General features: G+C 39.7%; 2 protein-coding genes and 1 pseudogene across 2 annotated transcripts; 1 reads left to right on the forward strand and 2 right to left on the reverse strand.

The window, feature by feature from the left end:
• Nucleotides 1-9,000: 9,000 nt before the first annotated feature.
• On the reverse strand, nt 9,001-10,211 carry LOC137282173 (ankyrin repeat domain-containing protein 23-like). The gene is made up of 3 exons (XM_067813901.1): nt 10,202-10,211; nt 9,660-9,713; nt 9,001-9,398 (listed from the first exon to the last, which is right to left on the reverse strand). The coding sequence occupies exons 1-3, from the start codon at nt 10,209-10,211 to the stop codon at nt 9,001-9,003; spliced, it is 462 nt and encodes a 153-aa protein (XP_067670002.1).
• A 98-nt stretch (nt 10,212-10,309) lies between these two features.
• Nucleotides 10,310-12,490, forward strand: LOC137281206 (uncharacterized). The gene is made up of 2 exons (XM_067812328.1): nt 10,310-10,633; nt 11,009-12,490. Exons 1-2 carry the CDS (start codon nt 10,310-10,312, stop codon nt 12,488-12,490), a joined length of 1,806 nt encoding a protein of 601 aa, XP_067668429.1.
• Nucleotides 12,491-14,054: 1,564 nt separating this feature from the next.
• On the reverse strand, nt 14,055-16,636 carry LOC137281209 (uncharacterized; annotated as a pseudogene).
• Between the last annotated feature and the right edge of the window lie 1,240 nt (nt 16,637-17,876).

Genomic DNA, 17,876 nt, shown 5'->3' on the forward strand with positions numbered 1-17,876 from the left:
TTACGAATTTGCCATGACAAACGATGTAAGAAACTCCCTTGTGAACCAGCAAAACAGAACAAAGACAAGTCTAAAACATTCAGAGTTTGTATTAAGGCAAATAGAGCAAGTTATACAAAGTCACAAGTCAATTTCATAATATCGATTTCAAATACAATGCAAGTGAGACAAAATCTAAGGCAATGGGTCACAAAATATAATAAAGCAAACTCACCAAAGTTTTAATTTTTAGTGCGACAGAGAAACAGTCATGCACTGATGCAGAACGTAACACAGCCACCGGTCTGACAGCGGTTATGAAGATGAAGCGTTGGCAGCCATTGATGATGGTGTATACTCCAGTTATGTGAATGTGTCCCTCACAACAGGACAACTAGCCTTTATAAATGTATATTTAATCATTTCCCGAAAGTTCGAGCAAATACGACCATCGCCACTCACGTGAAATGCCCTCAAATAATCTCCAGGAAGTCAGAAATAGAAGGCCAAGGGCAGATAATTTCCGGAAAACCTCCTGCCAGGATCCTAAAAGTGTTGACCGTCTTTTATGCGAAATGTGACCCATCATAATTATTATTCAAAACACTAAACGTTGTGACCCAATAATAATTATTACTTAATTAATAACAGCATATCTAGCAGTCGCTGTAAACAAAGTTTGTCAGGTGCAAGGAGAGCTATGTCATCAGTGTACAGTAACACACCAAGCATTAGGTCATCAGTCTTAACACCACATGACAAACTGTTAATTTCATCCACTAAGTCATTAATATACAGTGAAAACAGCATGGGCAACATAACAACATAAGTGACTGGAAATGGGTTTGTAAGAAAGTTGTTGACACGGACACAAGACCAAGTATTAGCATACATTGCTTGAACAATGGTGAGAACTCTACCCTGAATCCCAATTTATCTAAGCTTATACCACAGGCAATCACGGTTTACAGAATCAAGAGCTTTTGGTATATCAATAAAACAAACAAAAGTAGACTGGCGTGTTGACTTTCTGTTGCTAATCACGGAGTGTAGACGACAGATATATTCAGTGGTACCACGTTTAGATCGGAAACTGTTTTGTTCGTCTGCTAAAACATCATTATATTCCAACCATTTACTTAAACGAATGTTTAAAATATCACAGTAAAGTTTACATGGTATAGAAATGAAAGATATATCTCTATAACTTAAAGGGTCTCTGGGGTCACAATCAGGTTTACGCACTGGGTTAATAATGCTTGAACGCCAAACATCTGGACAAGTACTGTTATTATAACAATATGAAAACAGTCTATAAAGAATGTCAGTTCTTCAGGTATAGAGTCCGGGCCAAATGCCTTTCCTCGTTTCGCACGTGCAATAGCTGCTTCGACCTCAGCCAGCGAGATGGGATTTACAACACTACTTTGTAAGAACAACATTTTGCATTTGGGTTTGAAAGGTGACGTTTCTTTTGTGTTTCAATATCTTACCTTACCAACGTTGGTATCTTAATTACATTTATCTTCGAGGATGTCACATTACAAAGATATAATACATAAATCAATATGTTCATTGTATAGAACATAGGTTCTATTCAAGAATAGTTTTTAAAAGCGATATAGTAGATGACCCCGGGGCTTAACATGTCATGTTGAAGAGTTCAACACAGGTTCGTGATCTGACATCAATGCTTGAAGCCAAACATATGTTGACGCAGGGGTTCGATCTGTACGCTCGCCCGCACGCCCGTGGCGAATAAATGTTTTGACGGGCGAATGGAAATATAAATGCACTAGTCCGGCGGACTACTTGGGTTTTTTCAGTGGTTACTATAATTCATCAGGTACTGGAATTGAGATCATGCATTTTCTACTCAAATCACCAGACTAATGAATCTCTATGGTTGCAAAACTCAAAAGTTAACATATACATCGTGTCACTTCTTTCCAATCATGTTATTGGCTCCTTCGCTTTGCCTCACGGTATAGGTTGGAAAGAGTTACACGGCTTACAATTTTAGTTATCCCTTTCCATTTCTTCAGTTCTTCACAACTGGCCCTGATAGAGAATAAATATCTGACAAATCGCAGCCTCGCACACGCCCCTCAACATCTGGCAAATTCAGTTATACATTTCCACATGCTCAGTTCTTTACTACTGGCCCAGATGGAGTATAAATAATTGGATCATTATTGGTTTCTAATGAAGCATTTCCGACTGTCTGCTATAAAGATCGTGATTGGTCCAAATCATGCACGTGACCTAAAGCTTGTAGATATAGACGCAAGTTTTAGGTAAACTCATGCCAGATAGAACGTTTTACTCAAAACCTTGCCGCCTATATGTAAATTATGGAACTTAATGGATGCATCGTGCACAATTTTAAGTTACCTGCAATAAAAATGCTTCGTGCACACATTTTAGCATCAGACATTGTGAGCGTGAAGTTCGAGATGTCACATGGCTTTCACTAAATATTTACGCAATTGCGTAAAAAGTATTAAACAGCAACTTGATATACCATGGTGTAACTTGTTCTCGGGGTAATAGCGCTAAAGATGATCATGAATATTACTGCGTATCAGTAGATTATCCAAACTGTAATTCTGTAGATAAATATCACCTTGCCTTTTATAAATTTATTATTAGAATATCATGTCGTCCGCTGGTTTCCAATACAACATACGTTTCGTGTCTTGTCCGCAAGCTCTAGCGCTCGAAGTGACGTACCATATTTTCGGGTTACTCGTTATTGCGCAGGGTCACACCCTTGAATGGAAGCGCATGTGATGTATTCTTCTCCACGGGAATCAACAAATACAACGTATCATTTTAATTAGAAGCCAAGCAAACTGGTAATTTTGTTTTTGATTATCTTATTATTTTGTTTGTTTGTAAAATTTGTAAAAATAAACATATTTACAGGTAAGTTATTCACTAATTTGCACATTCATTCTACTTGTCTGCATGGTCCGCCATGGCAGGGACAATGAAACGTGTCATGTCTGTGTGGTATAGTATCATCGCAGTAGCATTTTAAATGAACCCAGAGGTCACATGCCTGGTGTGAATTCTGCTGCACGAAAGAAATATATGGCACTGTCACTGTACGCAAGAAATTACAGGGAAAAGAAATATCCCGAAAACATGGTACGGCATGGTACGTTTGACAACTTTTATGAGTACTGTTGTTATCTACTTGTCTGCATGGTCCGCCATGGCAGGGACAATGAAACGTGTCATGTCTGTGTGGTATAGTATCATCGCAGATGCATTTTAAATGAACCCAGAGGTCACATGCCTGGTGTGAATTCTGCTGCACGAAAGAAATATATGTAAAAGATGACCAATTCGGTGTTTGAACAATGTTGTTGTTTTGTATTACGTCAGCAACATTCCATTCGAGTCACGTGATATTTATGTTTGGCTTTTCACTTGAGCAGACGATGGTCCGCTTGACAAGTTGCGAGCGTTATTTCAAAAGTTATGATCTCATTTACGAAGGTTTTCAAAGTGCATTATGTTCTATGGTAGATTTTTAGTACTTTGACAGAAATTAGGCCACAACTTCCGTGAAATCTGAACATTTCAAATATTTTGTGTTCTGATTGCGACGGAAGCTTCTGCACACGAGACGGTGTTTACAGGTGGCACTGTCACTGTACGCAAGAAATTACAGGGAGAAGAAATATCCCGAAAACATGGTACGGCATGGTACGTTTGACAACTTTCATGAGTACTGTTGTTTATTTTATTTGCTTGTTTATCTAGTTTGCTTATTTATTTCCGCCAAACAGTGTTGCTTCATCGTTTTGTTTGTTTTCATTTGTTTTTTGTTTTTGTGGTTTTTTTGGACAACTTTGATGTGGACACGTTGCCGATCCATGAGTTCGATAATCGTGTCTTTCAAATTAAAATAACACTGCAAATACAAGTTTATAATTCGAATTCTGTCAATAATGTATGACCATCTGAAATGCCATAAGTGTTGTCAGACATTCTGACATTCAGGTTGGTTCCCAAAATTATTGCTATCATTCTGATGTGCATTCTGCCTCCTTTGTCTGAGGACCTGCTATTTTCGGTAGATTAAGAAATCAAAAAACGACTTCAGGCGCTCCTGATGTTGATGAACTCAGAAAGAAGGAAGCAAGAGCCCATGGCCTTCTTTCAGCAGCCATGTCACTAGGGAAGCAATCTTCTGTGTCAGATGAATTGTAGACAGTGCCACGATATTAACAATTCAGTGAATAACTTTCATTCCTCTGGACTACTTGTTTTGTGTCCGGGCTAGTGACAGTTGAAGGTTACTAGCCCGGAGGGCTAGTGGCCATTTTAGGTTTAGTTCTAACCCTGTGACAGTGAGGTAATAATTGTCTTCCTGCTGCCATATTTTTATATTTAATAAATGACGTAGAGTGGTATAATTGTGTATAGTATTATAAGATGGTAATAAGCTAGTGTTCTTAATTCTTTGTGTCTCAAGGTTGCAGAATTTCGTCGCTTGAAAACCAGATTGTCCTAAATCACAAAAACCGATCTTCAACTTTACGAGAATGATATCGTCTAAACTATTCATTCATTTTGGAATTTTTCACATGCACTTAACAGTATCAGAAAATAGCCAAATGAGCTCAGTGTGTTAAAATAAATAAGAAATTCTTGAAAAATGTTTTAATTTGGAGATAGAACACTTGCCCGATGATTTTCTTCTCTCCAAGTGTTCTAAGTGTCGACATAACAGCTTAAATCATGATTATTTGGATATTGACTGTTACTTCCTTCTTTCCAGGTTGGGCTTTTGTCGTTTATACCTGTTTTCACTTTCATAAGTACAATATTTAATGAAATATAGCAGAAATACAAACAGAGTTAAACGTTCCATTCAAAGATGAAAATCACTTCAAAACAGCTTAGAACAACTAACAGCATGTGGTTTTTCATGGAGACAGAAGAGAATTTGCGTTTGAAGAAGCCCTTTCAAACCAATAAAGCGCTGTAAAACGTTGCTAGAGTACTAGATTATGCAAACCTACCTCTAAAACCTACCCCTAGCATACTAACTCTAATTTTGTCAAAAATGGACTTAGAACACTTTGGTTTTCAGGTGACGATTTCTGTTCTTGCGGAACATGTGATTCTCGTCGATTGAGATTATTAATAAGTTATTTCTGAAGGTTTTGAAAAGAACATACATGCAACCTCTCAATTTGAATATATTTTTAATGTTTATGGAGAGAGAGAGAGAGAGACAGAGAGAGAGAGAGAGAGATGTTTCTGGTTTCTCAGATCATGAAATCCGGTGTATATTCTTGACAGTAACACTACCACAGACCCACGTCAGATGACAATGTTACAACATAGGTGTAGACTGATCTTCATATCCATCTGATTCCTATCACGAGAACCATGGAAACCGGAGGTTGTCTATTTCCTCTAACATTTGTACACTAATCTACAGTACGGGGAACGTTGGTATGGAAGTACATCTAGGGGCTGTCGTTATCCTTCACCCAGGCATTCAACGATGTCCAAAAGTATATACACAGCGTACATACAAACATGGAGCCGACATACATTTGCCATGACGTCATCTCCTACAAACTCGTGATACTATTTTCTACACATGTACCTACCATGAACAAAGAATGAATTGCAATTGCATCTATTCATATTTTCACGAGCGTTCCATGCCTGTGACATGTGACTCTTTCATGTCACCATCCGACCATGACGGAAGTGCAACATATTCTAATGTTATGATCGTATCTCACAGGCATTAAACCGGTTAAATACTAAGCGCCGTTGTCAACACTATTTGTCTTTGGGAAATCTCAAGACCTGATCCCGTGATATTAACAAAGCAAGCTATCTGTTGCCTAATCCCAACAAAAGTCGATGTCCATCTTGCTCCGTTCAAAACCATCTCTATTTCCCTGATAGTTCTCAAAGTATAACATGCAGTGACAAACACACTTATCCCGCTACCATCCTCACACAACAAACACTAGTTTTGTACCAAGGATGAACTTCTTGTGGCTGACTGGGTAGCACTAGAGTTCTCTGCCCCTTACATTACAGCACAAGGTAGGAACAGTATCCTCATTAAGCGTGGCCACCAGAGCCCCGTCCATGAAGGGATCGAAGCTCTACGACTGTAGACTTTTTGACTGAAAGAATAATTTTGACTTGGAAGCGTCACGATCATCCTTTTGTCCACTACAAGAACGAATGTCACTGAATCTACAACTCATTAACATGGGCTAACCTTCACAAGCTTTATTTCTGAGAGAAAAACTTTTTTTCCATCAACAATAAAAAAAGACCCTACCGCCCTCGTCACTTTTGAAAAAAAAATGTGCCCGAGAAACATTTAATTCTTAATGCGGCATACGGGAGTTACGATCATCTCAGCGCTACGACCGTTTGGTGGAACGGGCCAGGTCTGTGTTGTCCAGTAAGGGGCTATGAATGACCCATCGACCCCTACCCTTCTATCTTCTGCATAACCAGGGGTATTATGCTTACATCGGTTAGAGCATAGAAGATATATTCTTTCCATGAAATAGTGGAACAGTTAACAGCCCTAGCTTGGGTCTGTCAAAAATATATCTGTGGTTTCACTTGATAGTTTAACCTTAAGGAAAATAAGTCAACTCTAGGACTGATGTAGTCTTTCACACATTCTGGGGAATATTCCACGAGTCCATGCTTATTCAAAGCCCGCTTCGAAGTTTTGAACACCAACAAATCTTGTTTAACAACTTCAGACAAAACATCGTCTTTCCAAAATTCCAACTAACTCTGTGGAGTGCCTCAGCATTTCCAGTTTCTGCCTGTGATAACACCAGGGACACGGGCTACAAAGTGAGAAATCACTTTTGCAACAGGCATGCTTGAAGGGAGGTAACTCTAAGTTCCTGAAAGGAAAGTTTCAATTGTTGGCTTTTGAGGTGCAAGTATCACAGTCAAATGAACTGAATTGAGAAGAAAACCCAAGAATACAATTTCCTGTGTAGGTTTTAAAACAGACTTGTGTGGTTGAACACCAAAACCCAAACTATCCGTCGTGGCAACCGTTTGTTTACACTTTCCTCTCAATCATCATTTTCTCCAAACAAAATGGAATCATCGATAAGGGAATGAGAAACATGACCGTTTTTCTTCAGATCCGAAAACACAGATTTTAGGAGTTTCGTAAATTTTCAAGAACACTAACACAGTTCATTTGCAAAACGACCCGTGAAGATCCGGCTTACGATAGGCCTTCAGCAACCCATGCTTGCCATGACAGGCCACTACGCTTGCCGTAAACGGCGACTAAAAGGGATCGGGCGGCCAGACTAGCTATTCTCGAAACGTTTGTAACCCTACGAATTTCTTATGCCCATTCTTAACACATAGACTACGATTAAAGTTAAGAATTCTTAGGGAACGTTTCGAGAATAAGGGCCCAGACTCACTGACTTGGTCGATGTCCTCGCTCTCAGGTATGCAGCTGCGCCTGTGCTTATCGGACGTAGACACAAATGACGTCACAGACGATGTAGAATGATAAATACATCATTATTCCATGTAAACATCGGGAAATAAAAGTTGTAGAGAAAGAAATGTATATAATGTTGCAAGATTTGATACAATACGTCTACAGTTGTGTTGTCGAAGATGCCGAAACATGGCATAATCCCTATCTGCGATAAAAGTGACAGACATTGAAGACTGATGGCAGCATATTGGGAGGAATTGTAATATTGTTCAGTGTATTTGAAGTGAGGACTGAACACGATGACATGCAAGTTCTGAGGCTTCTCATCCCTGCTGTGCCTGTGACTGTCACATGTGTCACGTCTCGCCTCTAAATCAATTATTCACACAAATATTTGATAAACTATGGTTTTTTTTGCAGTTAAAAATAAGAAATACAGAAATGTACAGTAAAGAAAATACATGTGTACTATTTAACGAAGAGTTACGTTAGTTGAGAAAAACACCTTATTTAGTGTCGCGTGATAAAGTACTTGTATAATATAACGGTAATGCGATGAAATTCTTGGAATTGAAGCTGCATCACGCGCGTAGATATGGCGGGTTGCCTCAGAGAAACTGCTGTTTCCATTTTATCGTTTTTCAGATCGAAAACTGATGTGGGTAATAAAACAATACCCAACACATGACGAGGAATGGCAGATTGTCTTTCCCTCGTTATATTAATTACGTAATTTCGAGACTTGGCGATAATCTGTCATTCCATGTCGCGAAAGAATTTTAATATTTAATTGTAATGTAACTCGGGAAAGATAATCTGCCATTCCCAGGGTCAGATACAGCATTTTGAGAAAGAGTTTGGGGTTGGAATGGGTGTTGGTGTGGGTTAGGGTTTGGGTGCACATTTCATTGTCACCCGAGTTTCAGTGGCCGGAAGGGGTGATTGTGTGGTTGCTTGTTAGCCGCATTGTCTAAATCCACATGATCCACCTGTTGGTCTGTAGAGGTGCTACCGTAACCCTGCCATCAAGCCAGCAGTGTGCAGCACTGAAACACAAGGCACAGACAACATCTGGCCACGTCGGTGTCTAGACCATAACACCGTGACGTCATCAGCAGTGTGACGTCACTTTACATTTGGCGCCGCGCCATCTGGCGAACCTCGGCTCAGGCTGAGGTCACAGAGTGCAGCGAGATGTAAACAAACATTTTGTTGTTGTGTGTTTCACGATTAATGAGGAAATTATGACACATGATTAAAACAGAGCTACATCACGAGATGCAGGGTTCATATACCAACGACATGTCACCAACATTTACAGTCAACAATGTCCTTACCTGATTCTGTAAAGTTCCATAAACAACAAAATGTCTGAAAATATTTTCAACAAATTTTATTTCTCCTCAAACACAACAAATATTCTCACATTGATAAAGAATTATAAACAACGCGACGACGTGAACGGCACAAACCACGACAGCGTCAGTAACGACATGTCCTCCAGCATTGTCTACATCAACACTACCGTCACTTCACTGTGTACCACGTGACACCAGGAGATCCGACAGTTGACGATGTCCCAAGCCTCTCGCCAAGTCGGCGGCTGTCCGCCCGTTGTTGTTCCTGGCGTTGACGTCCACCGCGTCCAGAGACAGCACAAACTCCACCGTCTCCCTGTCTCCTCCCTCACAGGCCCAGTGGAGGATGTTGTTACCGACATCGTCCACCAGTGACGCATCAGCACCTTGACTCACAAGCAGCTCCACCACATCTCTGCGTCCCCATCGTGCTGCCGTCATCACCGGCGTCCTCTCGACTCCACGTCTACTGTTGACGTCAGCCCGACCTGTGTCCAGGATCCGCTTCACCTCCTCCAGTTTCCCCGCCCAGCAGGCGTAATGGAGGTCGGCGTCTGTCTGGGCGTCTGTCGCTGTAACACAAAGTAAACTCTGTACACAGGTCGGACATCTTTATCTTACAGCTACATTGTTCACATCTTACACTGATGATACAAAACTCTTGATACATAATCTATACTTATACATGCCCTATGGCTGACAGCAACATGGGGGGATGACAAGAACTAGTTGATGTTTTTCACACATTAGTCATCTACGTGATTAGAATGTTAACTGACAGTCCTGTGTGTTGTCTGTCCACTAACAACACACGTGACATTGTCTCCACCCACCTCGTGTGTCAGGTCTTGAGGGGGACCCAGACTTCCCTGTGTCCCTGCTCGTGGCTGTGGAGACAAACATGAGGGTTTGAATGAGCATATTACATTACATTACATTACATTACATTACATTCACATCGTTGATATCTAAATTATAAGTATGATCGAAGATATCAGATTATAAATAATTAATATAAGAGATATGTATCAACAAACCCATTGTACAGACTAGAAATTGTGAAGGGGTAGTTTCTAAAAGCCATACAGTTTTCCGGTAAATGACACCGGGAATGTGTTTAGACAGTACACAAATTTCTGACAGATGCGGCAACCTGATACCATGTATACACAGTGCGACTAGCGACTATCATTATTTGCCAATGGTCAGACAGAAGTCCCCAACCTGCTGGCCCCAGTGTCTGACTGAATATATTACACTGACTTTGTCTGAAGTTGTTATTTGTGGCGTGTGACACTTGTTCACTGTTTATAAATTTAAGTTTATAATGTTTGTCATTATAGAGGGTTTTCAGAGTTATCCCGTGATTCCATACGCGCCGCCATGTTGGTTGTCATTCGCGTCCCCAGCAACCATAGCGTCACTAGCAACTGTCGTCTACTCACACGTCTATCTGCCTCTGCCTGTCATCTAACCATCTGCCATGGAGAATTATGCAAACCTACTCGATAAAGTATCTCGCGCACGATATCTCGAGAAGACTGTTGTGATAGACAACGAAGATCCGTACAGGATTCCCAGATCGGAATGGAGTGACGACCACAAGTATTTGCCGGCAACAAGCTACGTCGACATCGTCAACTATCTGGTGTTCAGCCCAAGTCCTTTTTATAGTTTATCCGACATGAGAAACTACAGGAGTCTGGAAGCATATGACAGATTTGTGTGTGGTTGGGTACGAGACATTGTCTCCTATGTGCATTTATCCGTCCAAGATGGAAAGGCCATTCACGTCGTCATGTCAAAGGTAAGTAAACGTAAACAACAGTTTACCGTGCCGAGAGCCGCTATGCGATCGTATACACATCGCGTCATACAGTTTACCCAAATCAAGAACTGTGTGTTTGGCATATATGCAATGATAATCAAAATAGATAGATTCTGTTTATACTAAGTACAGCAATGTTTTAATTATGGTTTCACTGATTTAATAACAGTAAAATTATGTTGAAATGAAATCCAAGATGTCTTCAGCCTGTTGATAAATATCTGTACATGCTAATTGCCTTCAGCATTATGCAATGAAATGCCTTTGGTGAAATTCAAACATTTCAATCAAGTCTAAATACCATATGAAATAATGTCTGAGCAAAAATTAAATCCTGTACTGTTTTTTTCACAGGTTATGCATTCACAGCGCTTAAATGAAGCTCCGTTACAGCCCTGGTTTATCACTGATGATGCTGGCAAAGTTTTATCGGCTCATTGTAACTGTATGGCAGGTTTGGGTGAATCATGCTCACATGTGGCAAGTATGATGTTTGCTGTTGAAGCTGTTGTTAGGTTGAGAGAAACTGCCACTGTGACGCAGCAGCCTGCATACTGGAAACTCCCAGCTTCTCTTAACAAGATTAACTATGCATGTCTAAAAGACATTGATTTCACCTCATCAAAGACTTTAAAGAAGAAACTTGACCTATCAATAGAATCTTCCACAACATGTTCGACTTTATCAAATGCTGAACAAATCAAGGAATTAAAATCTGCATCGACCGCAAATTTTCAAAGCTTCCTTCACGCTATCAGTGCAGATAGACCATCTTGTCTTGCAGTTCACAGTAATTACAGTGATCAGTATGTACCTTTTCCATTACAACCACAGTTTCCTCAAGTGATCACAGAGCTTTTTGATGAAACTATGGTTGGCATCCCATACAATGATGTATTACAACACTGTCACAATATCTTAAGTCGTTTAAAAATCACATCAGATAAAGTTTTGGCAGTTGAAGCTGCAACAAGAACCCAAGCATCTTCCCCAGTTTGGTTTCAGTTCAGGGCTGGCCGTATAACTGCATCAAAGATGAAGAGTGTCAATCGTACATCACTATCCGACCCCTCGAGGAGTTTGATTCGCCACATCTGTTACCCAACTGAGGTCAAGTTTTCTAATCCAGCTACGAGATGGGGATGCAGCCATGAAGTAACAGCTAGGGACACCTATGAGAAATTGTCTTCTGAGCGTCACCATAACTTCAGTGTTGAGGAATGTGGCTTATTCCTCAGCTGTGAGTATCCACATCTTGGTGCAACTCCTGATGGGATTGTTGACTGTGGTTGTTGTGGAGGGGGCAGTCTTGAGATTAAGTGTCCATTCTGTGCAAAAGATGACTTTGTTGACAATAGGATTGTTTATTTAGAGGAAGTTAATGGGTCACTGCAACTAAAAAGGGACAGTCAGTACTATTACCAGGTGCAAACACAGCTATTTGTAACTAATTATGATTACTGTGACTTTGTTGTTTGGACAAACAATGATGTGTTTGTGGAAAGAATTACACCTTGTCTGGCTTTCTGGAAACCTGTAGCTGAACATGCAATGCAGTTTTTCACATCCATAATTCTACCAGAGATTGTTGCACGGCACTTCTTGAACACCAGTGACAGGGTTGCTCCAGAAAATGTTGATAATGAACTGTTTTGTATATGCCAGAAGCCAGAAGATGGAAGGAAATATGTTGGCTGTGATGGGAAAGAATGTACCGTGAGGTGGTTTCACTTCAAGTGTGTTGGTCTTGTGCGTAAGCCGAAAGGGAAATGGTTCTGTAAAGACTGTTTGACAAGTAACATGCGAAAGAAGCGGAAATGCAACAATGAAGAGTGATGTAATTAAACATTATCTCATCAGTGTAACTTAACATTATGTGCCTCAAGCCTCGCTGACACCAAGCAACTTGTTCTGAGTTCTTATATGACAAACCACCTCCATATTGAAGTGAACTTACTCAAGTCATATTTTGTTGGCACTACACCAAGGCTAACATAGAACAATAACAATCACAGATAACGTCTCAGCATGTTCATATAGATTTATTACTATAAATGACAGATTGTACATGAGCAGTAATTCATAGTCATGTGTGCGATATATTTTCCATTGAATTGTGAACTTGGTATACAACATCAACAGTTGCAGAAATAATTATTCAGCTGAATCATTGTCTGAAACAAAATATCAGTATAGTCTTTTGAATATGATGTGATTTCACTTACCAACAATGTTGTGACCTCTGATCTGTCTGAATAATGACAACACGTCTTAGTGGGTTTTTTTAGCTGATTGTGATTTAGACCAGTAATATACTGTGAAAGCTGTCCCAACTGTAATTGCCAGATGATTTGCTCATTGCTTAACTATGCACATGAATACGATGAAGTAATTTATTATCTCTTGCCACACAAGGATCTGCATAGAAAGTGTCATGTTATACACCCTAGCTGTAATGCCAAATGCCAACGGTATTGTTTAATAAAAAGTCATTTTCCCCTGATCACAATGCCAATTACGCCGGCAGCATGTAGTATATATACCTTAATTGGTTAACTGACATAACTTCCTTCTAAGAGGTTGACAGCAACCTAAAGTCTGCAATTACCAAACATCACACCAATTCTGACCTATGTGCATTTTTATAAATGATATTTTGCAGGGCTGTTGAAGTATGATGTGGGCAATTGGTAGTTTGAATTAACTAGCCATCCTTGCCAGTAACTTTTCACAATTAATTTTCACTGAACACATCTATGATCATTAATGATGAAAGTATCACTTGGTAATAATTCATATGCCACATTGATCATGGTGTAGTTAGAAATATATCAATTACTGAAAATGCTGTCAAAGACAATGACAATTTTACTAAACATGGAGGCCAAATGGCCTAAAGTACATTTAATATAGACATATACAGTGAGTGCACAGTACTCAAACTGGCAGGTTTCATTTTCGGAAGATACATAAAGAGTATGTTTCTCATCAGCTGATGCCAACTACCAGTAATATTTGGCATGTGTTATGTTAACATGATAGAAGGATGAAATAATGTTCATGCGGCTTTTAGAGTAATAGGGAGAAATAAGCTAGAAATGATACTCATCCTCGACTTACCGTAATTGGCAGTGCATACTAACATTCTTCTTTCAGCAGTTTTAACAAACCGATTCAGTTGAATATTTAACTTATGTGAAAGACAATGAAACTTACATAGACCTCTTACATACATGAAAATGCTGTCATCTGTATCAGATGCAAAATAATATGCGGTTAAAATTGCTTTTGAACATGTCAAAGTGGGTGCATTCCTGAGTCCCAAAGATGTCAACATTAAACACATGACCTGTCATTTATGTCTTGTTCTTTTGTAAGTCTAACAAAATATTATTAACGTTCACTCAAATGGAACAACTGATGGACACATGTTGGTAAGTGCACAGCAAACATGGACTATCTTGTCAAGTAAAGGGTCAGTTTCATTATTCTTTGTCATCAGGTAATCAATTGGAATAGTGCTGCTGAGTATCATGTATTTTTGACGGACACTACCAATAACTCTTTCTACATGAATTCTTACATTGGCAATTTTTCTTGTTTCCTCTACTTCAGTCCCACTTAACTGTGGTTTACCTCGTGTAAATGCTGGAATCCTTAACTCCTTAACACAGAACCAATAATTTCTTGTATATCAAAGCCTCTATCTGCTAATACAACATCACCATGGAGAAGATGGTTTGTGAAATCACTATTATTTGTTAAATACTTATCACTAACACGACCTCCCCATCCCTCAGAAATGTAACTAACAGAACCTTGGGGAGTGATGCCAATAAGATATTTTACAGTATTGTGATGCTTGTACGTTGACCATGTCTGGGTTCTAGCAGTCAAATTGGATGGTCTATCAATCAATATCTCAAAACAGTCTATAATAACAGACACTCTGCGTCCAAAATACCTTCTGAATACCATTGGCATTGTTTTCCTTAAATCTTCTCTATCTGGCCTGAACACAAGTTGTTTCAGGTTTATGTACAAGACATCCATAACCTGGTTAAATGTCCTGGAAATAGTAGCTTTGCTGACACCAAACCTGTAACTTAGATCAAGAGTGGGTAAATTCAATCTGAGTCTCATTAAGGTAATAATTAACTTTTGAAACTTTGTCAGAGATGAATGTGAAGACTGACAAATTCCATATGATACTAGATTGAACAATGCAATTAGGGTTACAAATGAGTGAGTGAGTGAGTGAGTTTAGTTTTACGTCGCACTTACCAATATTCCAGCTATATGGCGACGGTCTGTAAATAATCGAGTCTGGACCAGACAATCCAGTGATCAACAACATGAACATCGATCTGCGCAATGGGGAACCGATGACATGTGTCAAACAAGTCAGCTAGCCTGACCACCCGATCCCGTTAGTCGCCTCTTACGACAAGCATAGTCACGGTTACAAATGAAGGCAGACCAGTGTAATATCGTACTTTATCATCATCACCCTCAAAGTCTTCAGTATTATTTGCTTTCATTTTATGAACTATCTTCTTAAGTAGATCATTCTCATGCTTTAAAGATTCATTTTCTGATTTAAGAATGTTCAGTTCTATTTTGCATCTTTCTAGTTCCTTTTCAGGTGTTAGATCATGATCTACTGGTTCAGTCTTGGATTCTGTCTCACAATGTTCCTCTTCAAGATGAAACCTCAGGTTCCGGAGTCTAGATGCTTCCTTCCTTTCCTAAATGACAAAGGATTCTAGTTCTTTAGCTAGTTACACTGTAGCTAACTCGCACTCAGAAAACAGTGTTACAAATTAACTGTAGGAAATCAAGAGGTCCCATAATGATAAATACACCTTATGTATATTATGTAAATATTTTAAGATTGATGAGAATATCTGTGTTACATACTACAGCAAAAATCAATTAACCTTACTTTAAAATTCCTCAGTTTCATTTCCTTAGTGTGTTCCTGGGTAAATCAGAACTGCCCAAATGAACAGAAAGACAGAAACAGTTCCTTTAAATGTTACATATTAGTTATAAATGTATTATACATATGTAAACATTAAACATGTTTACTTTACCTGCAAACGGAAGAAACGAGAACCCTTGTTGTCATTGTCACCCTTGCCATAAACCAAGTTTCAAAGTTGGTATCCAGTCGGGATGGGTGTCCTGATACAAGGCCGAAGGAGAACCTGGAGAGGTTTATAAATTTTGATTATTATCACAAGGGTAATACACAACTGGACGCATGTACAGTTCAGGCATGTCCCCTACTTCAACACTGTTTTCAATTACAAAAATCAGCAAAAAACCTTTTGCCCTGATGGCCTGATATGTGTACTGATAACCTAGGGGTCCATTCAGTGAAACAACTTTTACACACTGCAATACCATAGTAACTAACAATCACCTTAGTGCCTTGTGAAAAGTATCCTGGGCTATTACAAATAGTGTCGCCTTACTATCATCGTGCGAAGCGGGTTAAAATTCGATGATTCATGTTGAAGCAGAAACGAATAAATTCGTTACACCAACGCTCTTTAGGAGACATGGATAATTCGTTTTCGCCAGGTGCCGTTTTGCTGTGGTGACGTTTTAGCCTGCACCCGGATAATTCATTCTGTCGGTGTCAAATAACTGACAGAATAACGGGGATTCGGGAATTTGATTTTTAAAACAACCGAGGTACAACAGCCAAACCTTATTTCGTATTACGCAGAGTTATCGGCCATTCACATTGTACTTACCACCAACAAAATGATCGCTGCATACACGCATGTATCTGGTATCCTTGAATGCAAGATCCTCCCGATTGACGGCTGCAAACCACAAACGGCGCCGTTTCTGACTGAGATCTCTTGTTTTCTCATCACTATTACTTATAATGGCCGGGAATCTGAAAAATCTCTTCTTGTCTCGGCTCGCACGATTACTACAATTAAACACCGCGCACGAAACGGGCATATTGGCAGCTGATCGAATACGGCACTTGTTTACGTTTCGCGCTTCAAAGGTTGACAACCAACATGGCGGCCGCGCAATGCATCATGGGTACGGAAACCCCTCTATACAATGTTAATAATTTCAATGCCAATAATGAGAAATGTTAAATCTGAAATGTGTGTTTTATTTTATTCTGTGGGTCCTGTGAATTCTCAGTGGGTCAGACAGACATCTGAAACTTACAGGACTCAATGTCATGTTACTTTGAATCATCATTCGTAAACATGTGCATATATATCTAGAAAACGTAAACACAGATTATGTCATGTAGGAGACTTCAACACTGGTTCCGTATCTGCCCAGGAAACAACTACAACAATGTGGAATCCCAAACATATGTTGACTTACAATGGTATTATTATGTATGGTGGTATTATTGTGCCATTTGTTTCAACTTATATATGTTGCTGTACGCTACCTTGGCTGAAGTTGTTGAAACTGAAAATATCACTGGCTTGACAATCAAAGCTAACTCCCGCTTGTAAAAAAGCGAAGTAAAGGCATTCTCACACGGCCGCTACTGTTGCAGGCCAATGTAGATTCTTCAACATGCTCGTGTAAAAAATGCCATGTAAATGTAGTCTGCTATGCATATTTTTTCTATAGTTCATGAAGAGAGTATGTAAAATGCAGCCTATCATTTTGAATATATCTTTAATGTTTATGAACAGAGCAAACTGAAGGAAGATAATGATGGCGGCTGTTCACTGGTGCCAGCGGATTCTCCTCCATGCAAAACAGGTGACAGTATTTTCGACACACGAACCTACCATGCACCTGACAGAATGAACTTTGAATCTGTTCACATTTTAACAAAGCAAGATACATGCTGCCTAATCCCAACAGAAGTCATTGTTGGCCCTGGTCTGTTCACAATGCTACCTATTTCAGTGATGGCTCTTACAAAATACAGTGTTTAACAAACTTACCCCGCTACCGTCCTCACACAACATACACATCTCACCGCCAGCCTGGAAATGACCAGACTAGCGTCACTGGTCGCGCTAAGGAGGGAGTTATGACGTCATTGTGACGTGTCATGTGAGAAGCAGCAACGAGTTTGGCGCTCGACTGCGTGTTACTTGTATGGTCAACTATGTAACCTGTCACGATAAGAAACAGCCACCCCCTGCCCTTCCCCATCCAGTCACGCATGGGGGGCGGGGGATCTGAGAGATTTACAACAGTCAGCATTAACTTC

This window comes from Haliotis asinina, chromosome 4, assembly GCF_037392515.1.
Source record: "Haliotis asinina isolate JCU_RB_2024 chromosome 4, JCU_Hal_asi_v2, whole genome shotgun sequence".
NCBI classification, from domain to species: domain Eukaryota; kingdom Metazoa; phylum Mollusca; class Gastropoda; order Lepetellida; family Haliotidae; genus Haliotis; species Haliotis asinina.